The 14,599-nt window shown below is 44.3% G+C and overlaps 1 protein-coding gene across 4 annotated transcripts in view; it reads right to left on the bottom strand.

Moving 5' to 3' along the window:
* uggt2 (UDP-glucose glycoprotein glucosyltransferase 2) overlaps nucleotides 1-14,599 on the bottom strand; it is a 44,924-nt gene that overhangs the window by 12,871 nt on the left and 17,454 nt on the right. For all 4 annotated transcript variants that reach the window (XM_036974548.2, XM_036974549.2, XM_036974550.2 and 1 more), the window contains exons 22-31: nucleotides 11,933-12,142; nucleotides 8,935-9,066; nucleotides 7,924-8,054; nucleotides 7,257-7,352; nucleotides 6,953-7,055; nucleotides 5,861-5,940; nucleotides 4,360-4,549; nucleotides 4,096-4,254; nucleotides 3,783-3,868; nucleotides 7-91 (exon numbers count right to left, since the gene is read on the bottom strand). In XM_036974548.2, the coding sequence (XP_036830443.1) occupies nucleotides 7-91; nucleotides 3,783-3,868; nucleotides 4,096-4,254; nucleotides 4,360-4,549; nucleotides 5,861-5,940; nucleotides 6,953-7,055; nucleotides 7,257-7,352; nucleotides 7,924-8,054; nucleotides 8,935-9,066; nucleotides 11,933-12,142 (1,272 nt within the window). The remainder of the gene's footprint in view (nucleotides 1-6; nucleotides 92-3,782; nucleotides 3,869-4,095; nucleotides 4,255-4,359; nucleotides 4,550-5,860; nucleotides 5,941-6,952; nucleotides 7,056-7,256; nucleotides 7,353-7,923; nucleotides 8,055-8,934; nucleotides 9,067-11,932; nucleotides 12,143-14,599) is intronic.

The raw sequence follows: 14,599 nt of genomic DNA, 5'->3' as shown, positions 1-14,599 counted from the left end.
ACATACCCTGACTTTGATGATCTTGCTATGGAAGCTGTTCAGCACAACTTTAACGTCACCAGAATCAGCGGGAGAATCAGTCCCATCATGCCTGTCAGAGAGACAACAATTAGGGGGAAATAGTTGTAATAGTATATAGTTATAACATGGACATAGTATTCCCAGAACAGCATTTGCCTCTCCCTCTATACCCTGTGAAAGTAATCACCTCTTCCGCTTTACTTCCAGATCATGTCCCCTGATCTTCGTGAAAACGCGGCCATTTAAGATGTATATAGCTACAGTACCAGTCATAAGTCTGGACACACCTACTCATTCAAGGGTTTTTCTTTATTTTTACTATTTTCTACATTGTCCAGTAGAATAATAGTGAAGACATCAAAACTATGAAATAACACAATGGAATCATGTAGTAACCAAAAAATGGTTAAACAAATCAAAATATATTTTACATTTGAGATTCTTCAAAGTAGCCACCCTTTGCCTTGATGACAGCTCTGCACACTCTTGGAATTCTCTCAACCAGCTTCATGAGCTGGAATGCATTTCAATTAACAGGTGTGCCTTGATAAAAGTACATTTGTGGAATACCTTTCCTTCTTATTGCGTTTGAGCCAATCAGTTGTGTTGTGACAAGGTATGTTTGGTATACAGAAGATATCCCTATTTGGTAGAAGACCAAGTTAATATTATGGCAAGAACAGATCAAATAAGCAAAGAGAAATGACAGTCCATCATTACTTTAAGACACGAAGGTCAGTCAATCCGGAAAATTTCAAGAACTTTTAAAGTTTCTTCAAGTGCAGTAGCAAAAACCATCAAGTGCTATGATGAAACTGGCTCTCATGAGGACCACCACAGGAGAGGAAGAGCCAGAGTTACCTCTGCTGAAGAGGATAAGTTCATTAAAGTTACCAGCCTCAGAAATGGGCAATTAACTGCACCTCAGATTGCAGTTCAAGTAACAGACACATCTCAACATCAACTTTTCAGATGAGACTGAGTGAATCAGGCCTTCATGGTCAAATTGCTGCAAAGAAAACACTACTAAAGGACACCAATAAGAAGAGACTTGCTTGGGCCAAGAAACACAAGCAATAGACATTAGACTGGTGGAAATTTGTCCTTTGGTCTGATGAGTCCATATTTGAGATTTTTGGTTCTAACTGCCATGTCTTTGTGAGACACAGAGTAGGTGAATGGATGATCTCCGCATGTGTGGTTCCCACCGTGAAGCATGGAGGAGGAGGTGTGGGGGTGACACTGCCTGTGATTTATTTTGAATTCAAGGCACACTTAACCATCATGGCTACCGCAGCATTCTGCAGTGATATGCCATCCCATCTGGTTTGAGCTTAGTGGGACGATAATTTGTTTTCAACTTGACAATGACCCAAAATACACCTCCAGGCTGTGTAAGGACTATTTGACCAAGGAGAGTGATGGAGTGCTGCATCAGAAGACCTGGCCTCCACAATCATCCGACCTCAACCCAATTGAAATGGTTTGGGATGAGTTGGAAAAAGGGTGCCTATTTTGAAGAATCTAAAATCTAAAAGATATTTTGATTTGTTTAACACTTTTTTGGTTACTACATGATTCCATTGTGTTATTTCATAGTTTTTATGTCTTCACTATTATTCTACAATATAGAAAATAGTAAAAATAAAGGAAACCCCTTTGAATGAGTTTGTGTCCAAACTTTTGACTGGTACTGTATATAAAATTATATTTGAGTTTGTGGATGAATTTACATCTGGGTTTTATGACGATTTTGCCCTGAAGACCACTGCACTATGTTTTTGCCCATTGAATACCATTCAAACAGTCTAGGAAAAAAATAAAAGGCTGCTTCCTGGAAAACAACGCGTCACTTGCATAGCGTATTGAGCTCAATATATCCACACACACGTAGGCCACCAGCTAACATGTGTCATTAACTGTGAAGAAGCCCACAGCACGAGTGTCCCACACCCAGCCAAACCCATCAATCTAGAGGGAGGGGGAAAAACACAAGGACAACAACAAAGGTTATGCTCAGGAAGAAAACACACGGTGAGAGAAAAGCACTGGGGACCACCGACAAGGCATACATTGACAGACAACAGAATGATGCATGCAAACAGGCCTTTCTGGGAACTCCGCCAAGGTCTCGCTCTGATCATATTAATCCCACCCCTACTCGTCATTCAACATCCGCTTTATTCCATTTTATCAGTCGTTACTTTCCAACCGTGCTTTCTGTTTTATCCATTGACACATTCTTTATGCTGAAACATCTGTAGTGTCAATGGCGTGGCCACTGGACTTTGGCTGTGATTGTTTTAAGATGACCCAGTGTTCTGGTCTCAACACTTGTGTGGTGGAGAGTGTCTCTGTGGGGTAAGTAACATTAGACACCTCAGGTCTGAGGGTTAGAACGCCACTGAACAACCTGCAGCCAGAGATGATCAATAGGCTGTGGCTCAGCAAACCATCATCACTTCAGCGCTTACTAAAGGCAGAGAATTAACCGTATCACCATGATAAATGTCAGCCCTCATTGGGCACAAAGTGCATTTTCCCCAGTCGGAAAGTGCTGTTTGGTTTGGACTGGTCCACTGTCGCCCCCGCCGAGGCCATTAGGGGCTGTGGTGGGAAAAGCGCAAGAGATCAATTTGTATCCGGGGACAGCTGGGCGTCTCATTCATCGCTGTCAGGGCCAGTACGCTACAGGAGAGGGCACGGCGTTGGGACTCACAGTGAACAGACACTCCCACTCGGCTCCGATCGGCCCCCCTAACCAGAGCAGAGCGCCATTAACCGCAAGAATAATGGCGCTGCCAAGGTGAAAAATGACATCACCTTTTAGCTTCACCTGGAGGATTGGGGAATAACTCTTGTTGTCTGATATGATTGTGGTGGAATCCAGGGCTGGAGGTGTCCTAAATCTTTCCTGTGTGGAGATGAATGGGTGGGTAATACCTGGGAGACCCAATGTACTGTACGTACGGATCAACGGATGGAATCACGGAATTGTCCAATCATATTCTCTAGGATTTCCATGCACAGTGCTGCAAGTGGTGTCATGAGTGATACATTCATGAGGGTTTTAATAAGATTAATTTGGTCATTAGGTTGATGTGTTTTTAAGACATCGGATAGATAAATGCATGGAATTTCAAAAAGGTTTGACCAAGCCGCAACCCTAGAGGGGAATGTCTAAAACCGACTACATTTAATATGCATGTACATCATGGGATATATTAAAACAGAACGCCGCCTGTATTAGCAGCAATCCACACCCACGCCCTTCCTAGCAGCCAGGAAAATATTGTGCTGCTGATTTTCCTGGGTTTAGAGAAGATGGCATGGCAGGTGAACGGCTGAATCATCCCTCCACCCGGTCTTCCCTCTAATAGCCTCCCTCCCTCCCTCCCTCCCTCCCTCCCTCCACCCATGTCTGTCTCCGAGGCCATACGCACACAGCACAACTCCCTGCGCTCATCAAAACCTTGAGCTGCAACAAAGTCAGCAGCTCCCTGCGTTACCATAGCGATGTGCTTGGTACCTCCAGCGAGCAGTTACTGAGGTAAAAAAAAAAAAAAAAAAACTTGGATGTTGTACAGATGGAGACAGTTAATTACCAGCAGGCTCTGCATGTGTTCACACAAATTACTAACTTCTATCTGGAATGCAGTGATATGATGAGAGAGAAAACTGTGGTGGCACACTGGCAGATTCAAAGGAAAATGAATGCAAAATCAACTAAAATATTGATTCCGTAGACTCACTATACTCACGCTAGAATTTGATAGATATCCTCTGACCTCCCCTCCCGTAGCTTCAAGATCCAGGCTCCAGGATTGGCTTTCAACTGGAAGTATCCCTATTGACAACATGGGTTAAGATAACATCAGAGAATGATCTGAGATCCATTTATTTTAATTCCTTGAGTCCATTATCAGAAGCATAGCTGTACACAGTTCTGCAAACTGTCCTCCATATGAGCACCAAACACTCCATAACAATACCAATCAAATTCCTATTTGAGCCATCATGAAACGTGGAGCCAAGATGGCGCCCATTCAACTACTACAACTGAGTGATTCTCACCAGGTTGGCCATGACAATGGTGTCCTGCATGAGGGGGTCCTGGCTCATGCCCAGGGTGAACTGCAGGCCGCGGGGGGGCTGGCCCGTAGACAGGTCAAAGCAGTGGCCCTCCAGCAGCAGGTGCTCCAGCTCGTACTCTGCAGTCACTACACCTTTCACCTGAACAGAGATTAAAAGGTCAGAGGGTTAAGGAGGAGTCATGTCTCTTCACTGGTTTGTTCTGGTTTGGGTTTTGTTCAGATACCCATTAGCCTAGCTCAGTACCTCCTGTAGGTGGATGTTGTCCAGATCATAGGGGCTCCTGACAGCCTCCACCATCCAGCTCTCTGGGGTGATCATGTTGAGGGTGAGGAGGGGCGACTCAGGGAGCTCCAAGAAGTGAGCCACTGGTCCTGCAGACACCGTTTCATTGGCCAGGAAGGACACATCCGACTCCAACACAAAACGGTAGAAGCTAAAGAGAGAAGAGTTAAGTGAGGAGTGACAGAAGTCGACCGGTTCTCACCTACAACTGTGAGTGTTAACGATCATCATGATTAGGTCATTGGAGACGGATGGAACACAACTGAGTAGCTTCTGTTAGCTATGGACAGACATGATGTACACTATTTAACTTTCTAGGGAAGAGAGTCATTCTACTGTGACCGCTGAGGATACAGTGTCTTTAACAGGGAGGTATCTGAAACCGTATCGGCCAATAATAGGAACGTATACCCCAGGTATAGAGTATATTCTACTTCAATGGTATCAGTCAGCCAGAGTTTTCACATAGGTTATTGTCTGCTAATCTTTATGCTAATTGCTTTTCTTCAATCTGCCCTCTGACACAGTGAAGTCGTAATGAGTAAAGATAACGCGGCAGACAATCAATAGTACTAACACCTTCTCTCTGTATTTAAAACTGCCATCCGATCCCAGAAGCTAAAGGATCCTCACATTTCCTCCCGAGAAGATTTTTCAAAAGTTAATTTCAGTTGCAGCAGCTTGCCTTGCTGCTGGGGAGAGTTAGAGAGGAGCGCTTTGACTCCAGGGTGGAAGAGAGCGAGAAAGCTGGTGCATATGAAGTTAGGGGGAAAGAAGGGACAGAGGATTAAATTACTGAGCCATAACCAAGTCTCCAGAGGAAACTCTCTCTCTCCCCCTATCTTTATTGGATTGGTCCCAATTTGGAAGAGTGAACCAATTCTAGACAGAGAGAAAAGTCAGAAAGAGCTGAAGAAAGCAGCCAACTGAACTGATATCCTCCTCGCCATCCCCCTCAAGCCATGAAAGTCTTGGAAGACATTACAATGTGCTCGCAATGGCAACGGATGGGATGCACCGGTGCTCGCCAGTAGCAAAGTATCACAAATAGTGAGCGAAAGAGTTAGCATCCCTCAGTCGCCTGCTGGGGCGTTGTAGTTGGAAGGAGTCTTGCATATTCATTGTTGCTTATTCTCCTAAACCCACAAATTAAGTAAACACTTACACACGGATACCATTAATTATCGTTCCTGTCAAGAAGAAACTCCACTCAATTGCACCTATGTGATCAAGAGAACGCATCTACCTTAAACCTCCATACCTCAATGTACTACCATATGTGTTCAGGGGAGGCCCAGAGCAATAAGGTGGTGTTATTAAACAGATAGTATCTGTGGGGCAGTCTCAGAGAGGTCCTGGGTGGTCACACACACACACACACACACACACACACACACACACACACACACACACAACAGTACTTGGGCAGGAAGTTTAATTAGGAGCAGAGGAGGAAGCTTACCTCTTGAGGGGCATATCGGACAGCTTGGCCCGGCAGTTCATAAACACCTGCAGTTTCACATTGACCACTTGACTGAGCACCTGCAAGAGGGGAGTGGGCGGCCCGACCCAGTTAGCGTACACAGCGAAATAAACCACACTCAGCAGGCAGGATAAACCTACACGCTCAAAGTTCTACCGAGAAGCTCAAAGTCTGCTGTCCACCTCTACTCAGCTACTGTATACCGCTGTGAAAACCTGAAGGAACTAGCTAACACAAGACATAGTTTCTCCTTAATAAACACAGTGACTAGTGCTCAGGTTGACAGAAAGACTCAAACAGAGGTGAGGGCATAAGAACAGTATGTCCGACTGTGTACAGCTGGTTCTCTCCTGTGTTTCCCAGCCGTGCCTGGCTGCCTGCAGCTGATTGAGTGGCAGGGTGATCACTTCCGCATCACAGCAGACTGAAACACACTCTCCTGGCCACCGTGACACACTCCACATCACACCAGAAGTGGCTGCTCAGGAAGTGATAGCAAGGTGACTCATAGAATTCACCTCAGTCATATAACAGGCAGGCAGGCAGGCAGCTGATGTACAGAGGGCAGCCAGTGGGTTTGTGTCCGTGAATCATCATCAGACTGAATAAGCAGGCAGCTCCAAATAACAGCGTCCTTTCCTTTTCCCGGAGGAACTCAGAGCTGTACATTTCACACTGTGCAGCAAAAATAACTGGCAAATATCTGTCAAGTTGGATAATTAGCATGGAGTAGCCCTCGCAGAGCAATAGAGTTATCTCTGAATCTATTTACAACAGTCCATTTAGGGAAAGTCGCATTTCATGAATGATGAAATTGTAAAGAATTGAAAATGTACCTTTTCAGCCAGCCTATATAAAATTAAGAACAGTGTGATTGCAGAGAATGAAAAGTAATAACATCAGTTATGGGTTTGAAAACATTTTCGCTTCAGCCTGCACTTTTACACTTACCCTTGTCGGAGGCTGTCAATATCTCTGCAGCCTTCCTGCAAATTAAACCTAATGTTGAACGTCCTTGACGTAGTCATAATTAACTATGGGTGACAGAGGGAAAAGGGGAGCGCTGCTTACAATCAACAGCGGGGACATCTTCTGGGCGTCCCGGGTCACGGGGTCCACGATGGCCACCACGTCATAGAACACCTCGTCTTCCCGAGGGGCGAAATGGAGCACGCTGGGGAGGACGAAAAGGCAGTTTCAACACTCAGCCACACGTCGGCAATACGGCTCTACTTCCACGAAGCACTCTCCCTATTACGACAGCAAAATGATAGAACTAGCAATTTCCCGACTCATTACGACAAAAGGAAAGCCCGGTGAAACTGAAGGTGCAGTAGAGGGAGACATAGTGGCGAGTGAGAATGCTATCCTTCACCTGTGCTCGTCTTTGACGAAGCGGAAGTCTCTCCTGCCCTCTCCTTTGGGGGCAGCGGCGAGGAGGGCGTCCACTTTCATGACTAGATCGCTGGCTCTGGGGGGCAGAGGAGGACAAGGGTTATTCCATCACTTATTGATTACGCTTATTACGGTGGTCAGAGAGAGAAGCCAGAGGACGCATCCCAAATGGCAACCTATTCCTTTTTTAGTGCACTACTTTTGACCAGGGTCCGTGGGGGGAATAGGGTGCACTATGTGGTAATAGGGTACCTTTTGGAACACAGCCAGAGACATCTGTCCTCGGCTCAGAGTTGTGACTTCAATATTGTTCAAATTAATAATATGGCTCGAGACAGATCCTTAAATATTCAAAAATGGACAATTCTCCACATAAAAAAAAATGTTTTTCCAAAAACAGTAGTATTTTTTGTAGAGAAATAGTAGTTTAGAAAATAAACGGAATGTGTGGCTCTAGGGGTTCTGTGAAGTGATTTGGAAACTGATGAAACGAAGACTTTCATCATAGGGTATGAGAAGTGATTTTCACTTGACTTTCATCATAAAAGTAGGATTTGTGAAGCAGTGTCCATCACCTACGGTGAAGTACAGGGCACTGCTACAGACAGTGAGTCCAAACAGAGAAAGAGAGATGTTCACAAACGTACTGCTTTCCCTTGCTTCCCATCTGCTTGATTCTAGCTTTGACTTTCTCGGCTGTGGTGCTCAGCGTAATCTTCTCTAACAAATGGAAATCCTCCACGTTGAATTCCTCCTCGTCTTCAAATGGCCCCAGGATCTAGCATGGCGAGAAGAGAATACAATCATGGAGGTATTCAATGTTTTCAGAGGGATGGAACCGTGACGTGCCACACAGAGCAAACGACCCTCAGAAATAAAATCTCGTCACAATTTTCACTAATAGAATGCGTTCCTCAACAATATCAAAGTTCAACAATGTGCTCTGATGTACCTGTTTATAGACACTGAATGTTATACAGAGCAGCCATCTAAAATAAATAACTTGTGTAAAGGGAGGTATTTCATCTCTTCCCGCCATATGGTCACTGTGTTCCAGGGCTACTGCCTCTCCATTTTCCCTCTCTATTTTAAAGAGGAGAGCGAGCATCCCACACCCTGCCGGACGGACTGCAGAGGAATGGAAAATGATATTAATTGTTACAGCCATCTCAGGGTCTGGCCCCTTCATCCTTCGCTGTCAGCACTGCTGCTGCTACCAAGACATCAGTCATCAGCTCTGCTCTATGATAACACACACACACAGACGCGCACACAAACACACACTCTCACACGCTGCAGCCCTCTGTGTCACCTGTGACCTCTGGGAAACAGAGGTCATGCTGACTGGACAGTCTAGAGGAGCTCTGTGAAACGCCCGAGAATAATACTCCCCTGCTACAGCAGCTTACTGTGGAATAACCCGCTCATCTCATCTCCCCCTGACAACACCGACAGCGCTTACTTTACCGAAAGGTCAACGTGCTCTACTACCTCTCCCGACTGACAGTAATCCACGGTTCATATAATTCTTTGTTATGATGTTTAGTATGACTCAGTAAAGTAGGGCTGAGTTCATATATTCCCTATTGTGTTAATGTCACTGCAGTGAACAGTACCACTAGAACACTGGTAAAGACTGTAGAGTCCTGTCCACTCACCCTGCCGTTGCTGACCACAGCCCTTTGTCCAGTGTGCAGCTTCAGGACATCTCTGCAGAACAGCTGCTGACTGAGGATGAAATCCACCTCCATGGTGTTGAACTTCTTCTCAAAGGCGTCCGCGTCCATGCCCTGCAGTGGAGGAAAAGAAACACGGCACACTGTTGGTCTAAGCAGATATGTTGAGTGCAATCGTACTGTACATGCCTGAAGACCGGGTGATATATGATCTGATAGGCCTCCTGAAGGACATCGCTCCCATTCCAGTCCACTCGAAACAAAGTCTGAATCCTATTGATGTAACGTAGGATCCATGCCGGGCTACAAATCACTTTGTTATTGACAAATCGTTGAAGTCCAGAGCAATCACTGCTCCGCTTTTAAACATAAATATTTCATAGTCAGAGCCGGCTGAGCTAATAGCAATGCGCATGCTGGGAGGAAAAAAAAATCAGAAGAGAGATTAATCAATTTGTAATTAATCTAACACAATTTTAATTAAACATTGGCCATTTTGTCCATAACAAATCAGCCACCAGAGAGAGTGTTCAGTTTGCAGAGTCAGGTTATTAGTTTCTCAAACAATTTTTTCGCCCCCAAGGAGAACAGGTGAAATACCAATAATGTCAGCCCCAACTCTGTCAGCAAGTCTGTCTGGCAGCCAGTAATAACATCATATCCCCAGCTCTCTGGATCCCAAACCCCAACCCACAGAGCTCCACACACAGCGCCACTGCTGATATTTCCATCACTATTCCTCCCTCCCTCCTTCCTTTAACGAGGGCAGAAATTGAAGGCCGGGCTGCTGTGGTAACTCTCCCAGCCTCTCTGTGTTAAGGCCCCTGGCTGAACACTCACTAGACTCACCAGGATGGCTGTTGTCACTGGTGAGAGTGAGAAGGGGGGGGGGGGGGGGGGGTCTCCTGTCAGTTGATTGGCTGATCGATCCCCGAGAGGGAGGTTTGCTATGAGTCTGCCAGTGTGTATGAATCCTATACCGTAATAGTGTGCAGACAGACAGAGCAGGATGAACACCTGTGGTTGCAGAGATGGCTGAGAGGAGAGTAGAGGAGGGGGGAAGAGACGTGGTCAGGCTTGATCAGGCACGTGGCTGAACCACACGGGCACGAAGACCAGGCAACAGCTCAGCCACCACGGTCTCTCTGGGGATGGGGTATCCAAAGAACACTGGTAGTTCAGTATTCAGCACGTGGAGCTTGTGTGCACTACTCACGCTCTGACTGATCAAGTGTAACTGACAGTGAGTAGGTCTATGCATCCCCTGTCTGGAAGCTGTCAGGCATGCTCAATATTTATACTACCACATAATATTCAGGGTGTGGAGAAATGAGAAGAGGTGCTCAACCGTCACCAGTCCTGTGGCACAGGGTTTCACAGAGAGAACAGTGGAGATGAGTCTCCAGTCATTCGGCAGTAGCTAATAATTTAAGGGTTCCATGTAAAATCTATGAGACAACTACAGTGCCTTCAGAAAGTATTCATACCCCTTGACTTAATTCCATGTTTTGTTGGGTTACAGCCTGAATTCAAAACGGATTCAATGTCTTCTAACATCTACACACAATAACCCATAATGACAAAGTGAAAACAAATATGTTTTTAGAAATGATTGCTAAATGATTGAAAATGAAATATAGAAATATCTCATTTACATAAGTATTCAGACCCCTGAGTCAATACATGTTACAATCCCCTTTGGCAGCGCTTACAGTTGTGAGTCTTCCTGGGTAGGTCTCGAAGAGCTTTGCACAATTGGATTGTACAATATTTGCACATTATTATATCCGTTTAAAATTCTTCAAGCTCTGTCAAGTTAGATGTTGATCATTGCTAGACAGCCCTTTTCAAGTCTTGCCATAGATTTTCAAGCCGGTTTAAGTTTAAACGGTAACTCCCTAGTCCTTTCCGATGACAAGCATACCCATAAAATGATGCAGCCACCACCATGCTAGAAAATACAGTATATAGAGTGGAACTATGTGAAGTGTAGTGCTGGATTTGACACAAACATAACGTTTTCTATTCAGGACATAAAAGTAATTCCTTTGCAGTTTTACTTTAGTGCCCGATTGCAAACAGGATGCGCCTGCTCCTTCTTTTCACTCTGTCAATTAGGTTAGTATTGTGGAGTAACTACAATGTTGTTGATCCATCCTCAGTGTTCTCCTATCACAGCCATTAACTGTTTTAAAGTCACCATTGGCCTCATGGCGAAATCCCTGAGCGGTTTCCTTCCAAAAAGTCAAGGGGTATGAATACTTTCGGAAGGCACTGTATTGTCTATGTGAGGGGGGGAAAGGCACCTCTCTCGCTATTCAAGTTAAGTAAGAGTCTTATGATGCACCCGTGTGTCAATCTAAGTAAGATTTGTTTAAATCCCCATCAAAATCTGTCAGTTTAAGCTAGAGATAGGACTACCTGTTTTTTTGCATGGGTTGCATCTCAATCTACTATATGGTGGCCTTCCATATCTGTGGTGGAGCTACAGGTGTTTGTCAGATCACGAGACATGCCAAAAACCAGTCTTCTCAAGAAAAAGCCTGTAGCGTCCAAATAGCTTGGCCTACAAACTGATATGACCACGATGGTGTTCTCCGTTTTGCTCTACGACCCCCACAAGGGACTCATCTGAAAATAACCTGGTACCGGTTTAAAAAGATGAATGGAAGTATGGAGGTCGTTTTGTGCCAACAAAAAAGGGGGTTAAATGTGTCAAAAAAACAAAAATATTATCAGACCTTTCAGACACTTCAAAACCTTATTCCTTATGATTTATTTTTTACTTTCTGTTTTATCCTTTATGAATGTGTTATTCACTGTGTTTCTATGGGATAAAGTAGTAATGGTCAAATTATATATTTTATAAAAAAATGTTTTATATTTTCTGGTATAGACCTACAGGGGTCCTATGTTGGTTTAGAAGAACCTCCCTCCTGGTCACACAATCGTCAAATTCAGTTTTTCATCCCCAGTTTACCTTCACCAGTAGGTTCTTCATCTTGGTTCCTTGTTGAAGGAGCTGGACAGTTTCCTCTTTAAGGATTTTCTGCACAAACTCCACTGCGGCCTTGTTCTTCTGGGTGAGCAGGGCGGCCCACACTGCCCTGTAGAGCACAGTGCTGTCCTCGCTGGGCGCACCGCCGCTGGGATTATCAATCACCCCCACACGCACACCAGCACTGGCCCTCTGCACACACACACACACACACACACACACACAAGGTTAGAGAGCACTCAGACTAGCATTGATTTACTATACACTTCTATTTACAGAGTGAAGGGGTCGAGAAAGGGGTGGAAAATGTTCATTTATTTAATATAACCTTCAAGGTTTATTCTCTTTTTTGTAAATACAACACACAATATCCGCTTGTTTAACTGCTGTAATGTTCATCCTTCTCTCATTGTCTGCACAATGAGAGCTTTCACATCTGCTCACAGCATTATGTCAAGCTTAAAGGCCCAGTGTAGTCAAAAACGTGATTTTCCTGACACTCACCGGACCGTTTATTACACCCATCTAGTACCGGTCGGACCCCCCTTTGTCTCCAGAACATCCTGAATTATTCGGGCCGTGGATTCTACAAGGTTTCGGAAACGTTCCACAGGGATTTTGGTCCATGCTGACGCTACGACATCACAGTTGCTACATATTGGGGCGGTTTATACATGATACAAACAGCCAGTTCATCTCATCCCAAATATACTCTATTGGGTTCGGTCAGCAACAATGTTCAGATACGCTGTGGCATTCAATCGTTGCTAAATTGGTATCAAGGGACCTAACGTGTGCCAGGAAAACATTCCCCACACCAGTACACCCCCGCCACCAGCCTGTACCGTTGACACCAGGCAGGACAGGTCCGTGGAGTCATGCTGCTTACTCCAAATCCTGACTGCATGACACAACAGGAACTGGGATTCGTTAGACAAGGCAATGTTTTTCCACTCCTCAGTTGCAATAGTCCATCCGTGACAAGGATCGACGAGTTGTGTGTTCTGAGATGCCGTTCTGCACACCACTGTTGTACTGCGCCACTATATTGTCTGTTTGTGGCCTGCCTGTTAGCTTACACGGTTCTTGCCATTTTCCTTCGATCAACAAACTGTTTTTGCCCACAGGACTGTCGCTGACTGGATACATTTTTTTGTCGCACTCTTCTCAGTAAACCCTAAACACTATGTCATGCGTGAAAAGTCCAAGAGGGCGGCCATTTCTGAGATACTGGATTCGGCGCGCCTGGCACAGATGATCTAACCATGTTCAATCGAACAGTAATTTAACCTGTTTGGGCTAGGGGGCAGCATTTTCACTTTTGGATGAAAAGCGTGCCCAGAGTAAACTGCCTCCCACTCAGTCCCAGATGCTAATATATGCATATTATTAGTAGTATTGGATAGAAAACACTCTGAAGTTTCTAAAACTGTTTGAATGATGTCTTTGAGTATAAGAGAACTCATATGGCAGGCAAAAACCAGAGAAAAAATCCAAACAGGAAGTGGGAAATCTGAGGTTTGTAGTTTTTCAACTCAGCCCCTATTGAAGATACAGTGGGATATTGGTCATGTTGCACTTCCTAAGGCTTCCACTAGATGTCAACCGTCTTTAGAACGTTGTTTGATGCTTCTACTATGAAGGGGGACTGAATGAGAGGGGAATGAGTCAGAGGACTGCCAGCAGTCACAAGCTCAGTCACGCGCATTCACATGAGGTAGCTCCAGTTCCATTGCTTTTCTACAGACAATGGAATTCTCCGTTTGGAACATTATTGCACATTTATGATAAAAACATTCTAAAGATTGATCGTTTGATATGTTTCTACGACCAGTAATATAACTTTTTTTAATTTTCGTCCGACCTTTCAGCTGGAAGTTGCACGCGCGTTTCGATTTTTTTACCAAACGCCCTAACAAAAGGAGGTATATGGACATAAATCTATATACTTATCGAACAAATCAAACATTTATTGTGGAACTGGGATTCCTGGGAGTGCATTCTGATGAAGATCATCAAAGGCAAGTGAATATTTATAATGCTATTTCTGACTAATGTTGACTGAGCAACATGGTGGATATTTATTTTGGCTGGTTTGGGCTCTGAGCTCCGTACTCAAGATTATTGCATGGTATACTTTTTCCGTAAAGTTATTTAAAAATCTGACACGGCGGTTGCATTAAGGATAAGTTTATCTAAAGTTCCACGCATAACACTTGCATTTTCATCAACATTTATAATGAGTATTTCTGTAAATTGATGTGGCTCTCTGAAAAATCACTGCATGTTTTGGAACTACTGAACATAACACGCCAATGTAAAATTAGATTTTTGGATATAAATATGCCCTTTATCGAACAAAACATACATGTACTGTGTAACATGAAGTCCTATGAGTGTCATCTGATGAAGATCATCAAAGGTTAGTGATTAATTTTATCTCTATTTGTGCTTTTTGTGACTCCTCTCTTTGGCTGGGAAAATGGCTGGGTTTTCCTGTGACTTGGTGGTGACCTAACATAATCGTTTGTGGAGCTTTCGCTGTAAAGCATTTTTGAAATTAGACACTGTGGCTGGATTAACGAGAATTGTATCTTTAAAATAGTGCCTAATACTTGTAATCTTGAGAAATTTGATTTATGAGATTTA

The sequence above is a fragment of the Oncorhynchus mykiss genome, chromosome 3 (genome assembly GCF_057628025.1).
Source record: "Oncorhynchus mykiss isolate SJ-2025 chromosome 3, ASM5762802v1, whole genome shotgun sequence".
Taxonomy (NCBI): domain Eukaryota; kingdom Metazoa; phylum Chordata; class Actinopteri; order Salmoniformes; family Salmonidae; genus Oncorhynchus; species Oncorhynchus mykiss.
This window is presented reverse-complemented; position numbering and strand designations above follow the sequence as displayed.